Raw genomic sequence first — 2,983 nt, forward strand, 5'->3', positions numbered from 1 at the left:
ATGCATGGAGGCAAGGAGGATGACGGTGGATTGGTTAAAAGGCTGCTGTCACAAAGACAGCCAACACTAAGGGGCCTGAGACAGACAGACAAATTTTGTTTCCCTCTGATTAATAGCCCAGGCAGCCAGGTGGGCGCTCTGCTCTGTGTAGTTGTTTAGGACGCAGTTTCCTTCCATCCAGTTTCCCACTGTCCCTGGGGCACTGTCCTTATCTTTATGGTCACACTGTGTTGCAGCTACCTCCATGTTCCAGCTCCTCAGAAGGGGAAAGAGGATGTGGGAGCATGTACAGGAAGACACCCTACACTCGGCCCTGGTCTCCCACCACCAAGAGAGGAAGCTCCCGGCCACACCTAGCTGCAAAGGAGACTGGGAATTGGAGTCCCTCATCAGGAGGTTGTCTGCAAGCTGCAACCTACGGAGGAAGAAGACGGGAGCTGGGCACAGTGGCTCACATCTATAATGACAGCACTTTGGGAGTCCTAGGCAGGAGGATGGCTTAAGCCCAAGAGTTCAGTTAAAGATCAGCCTAAGCAATATAGTGGAGACCCTATCTCTAAAAAAAAAAAAAAAAAAAAAAAAATACAAAAATTAGCTAAACGTGGTAGTCCACACCTGCAGTCCCAGCTACTCAAGAGGCTGAGGCAGGGGGATCACTTGAGCCTAGGAGGTCAAAGCTGCAGTGAGCCATGATGGCACCACTGTACTCCAGCCTAGGCAACAGAGTGAAACCCTATCTAAAATAAATAAATAAATAAATAAAAAAGGGAAGAGAAGGATATTTGGTGGACACCTGGCAGTGCCTGCAGAAACATCACACAATTTTTAAAAACAGGAGATCCTAGCAACACATACAAATTACAAAATTCACAAAGGAGCCTTTGTTTATTGTAAAGTAAGCATATCTCTAACACATCAGCCAAAGATGGTTACCTCTTTCTTTACCCAGCCCTCAACATACAGACTCCTACATCCAAATACAGAAAACGCATGCATTTATGCCTGTGGGAAGGAGAAAAAGGTGCCACATTTAAACTTTTAGACACAAACGATGGGAGACATAAAAGTTAGACCGAAGAGGCAGCCCAGCTTCGCAAAGGCTTTCGGCGCGCCGCGGCCCGCAGGCACCCGGCACGCGCCTCCCCGTCGCCAGGATGCCCAAAACGAAGGTCAGCTCCGCCGAAGGGGCCGCCAAGGAAGAGCCCAAGTGGAGATCCGCGCGGTTGTCGGCGAAACCTCCTGCAAAAGTGGAAGCGAAGCCGAAAAAGGCAGCAGCGAAGGATAAATCTTCAGACAAAAAAGTGCAAACAAAAGGGAAAAGGGGAGCAAAGGGAAAACAGGCTGAAGTGGCTAACCAAGAAACTAAAGATTTACCTGCAGAAAACGGGGAAACGAAAACTGAGGAGAGTCCAGCCTCCGATGAAGCAGGAGAGAAAGAAGCCAAGTCTGATTAATAGCATATACCATGTCTTATCAGTGGTCCCTGTCTCCCTTCTTGTACAATCCAGAGGAATATTTTTATCAACTATTTTGTAAATGCAAGTTTTTTAGGAGCTCCAGAAACATTTTTAAGAAGAGGGAATCCCACCTCATCCCATTTTTTAAGTGTAAATGCTTTTTTTTAAGTGGTGAAATCATTTTCTGGTTGTTTATTTTTTGGTACAACCAGAAAATAGTGTGGGATATTGAATTACGGGAGGCTTTGACTGTCTCGGGTGTCAGCTTAACATTCCATAGGTGGGGGGTTAGTTTTTATATCCTATAATACAAAGCATATTAAATGGCAAATATGGAGTCAGTCCTGCATTTAATGTCGTGAATATTTTAAATTACTTCTATTCCCATGTTGTTTTTTAGTAGAATTGTTTCCTAAAGAAAACCACTCTGATTGCGTTTCCCTGTCAGAATTGTGTGCACTCTGTAACACCTTTGGTGTGGTAGTCCAGTTTTCCTAATAACTTTGTTACTGTGCTGTGAACGATTAAAAATTTGAATATGTAGTGTACATGCTATTCAATTGTGAATTGTTGGGACGTATGTAACAGCTTATCAACGTGAAGATACAGGTACTTGATAGCCTCTTAAGGAAAATTTGCATCTAAATTTTAAGCTTGAAAATCACTGGAATAACTTTAAAAAAGAATTACAATACAATGCTTTTTAGATTTTTGTTACGTATGTTAAGAATTGTGTACAAATTGAAATGTCTGTACTGATCCTTAACCAATAAAATCTCAATTATGAAAAAAAAAAAAAAAGACCGAAAATTTGGAGCCACAAGGGGATAAACTTTGCCAGAATAAGAAAAAAAATTACTATTTAACAAATAGTCAACACTGATTAAGATCAACTCTGCCCAAGACTTTGATTATGTTGAAGGAAAGAAGGTAGTTTCAATGCTCTGGCTGTTGAAAGGTGGAGGCTGGAAGCCCATGGCACAGAGGGACCACCACAGAGTATGGGCGGGGCTCAGTCCAGGACACCATAATCTGACTATTCCAGGGGAAAGGGGTCTTGGGAACCCTCGCTGAGAGGTCAGCATCTGGATTCTGTAAGAAGAGAAGGATGTTTGAATGCAAAAGCATGGTGTGTGCATGCGTGCACAGGTGTGCGTGTTATTCTGGGCAGGCGTCCAAGGTTACTTTAGCAGAGAGTTCCAGTTTCCCTTCTTTCTTGCCCCTTCGTCTGGGAGGAGCAGAGAACAAGGTATTCTAGGAACAGGAGAGGTGCCAGAGATTGCCACAGTCAAAGAGGGAACCAGTAGGAGCTGCAGCACAGACTTCTCTTAATTAGTCTGATAAGAACAGAAAGAACGTCACTGTGTGAGAAACATTTCCATGAAGCCGGAACTTTACCTTCTGTATTTACCAATCTCAGGGCACTGACATGCCAGTTCAGCCTCCCAGGTGTTCAGGGAAATGCCTGAGAATCCCCATGTCCCAATTAATGAGAAGAAATTACTCGCCCTGGGTCTCCATGTTCC

At 44.0% G+C, this 2,983-nt stretch overlaps 1 protein-coding gene across 1 annotated transcript; it reads left to right on the top strand.

The window, feature by feature from the left end:
• The first annotated feature begins 1,112 nt into the window (after nt 1–1,112).
• Nucleotides 1,113–1,601, top strand: LOC105730365 (non-histone chromosomal protein HMG-14-like). The gene has a single exon (XM_064371311.1). It carries the CDS (start codon nt 1,155–1,157, stop codon nt 1,452–1,454), a length of 300 nt encoding a protein of 99 aa, XP_064227381.1. The 5' UTR covers nt 1,113–1,154; the 3' UTR covers nt 1,455–1,601.
• The last annotated feature ends 1,382 nt before the right edge of the window (nt 1,602–2,983 follow it).

This window comes from Aotus nancymaae, unplaced genomic scaffold (genome assembly GCF_030222135.1).
Source record: "Aotus nancymaae isolate 86718 unplaced genomic scaffold, 86718_ANA_hifiasm-v0.15.2.pri h1tg000131l, whole genome shotgun sequence".
NCBI classification, from domain to species: domain Eukaryota; kingdom Metazoa; phylum Chordata; class Mammalia; order Primates; family Aotidae; genus Aotus; species Aotus nancymaae.

What these genes read in the sequence shown, in the direction of transcription:
- LOC105730365 (XM_064371311.1), top strand. Translation starts at nt 1,155, where the DNA reads ATGCCCAAAACGAAGGTCAGCTCCGCCGAAGGGGCCGCCAAGGAAGAG.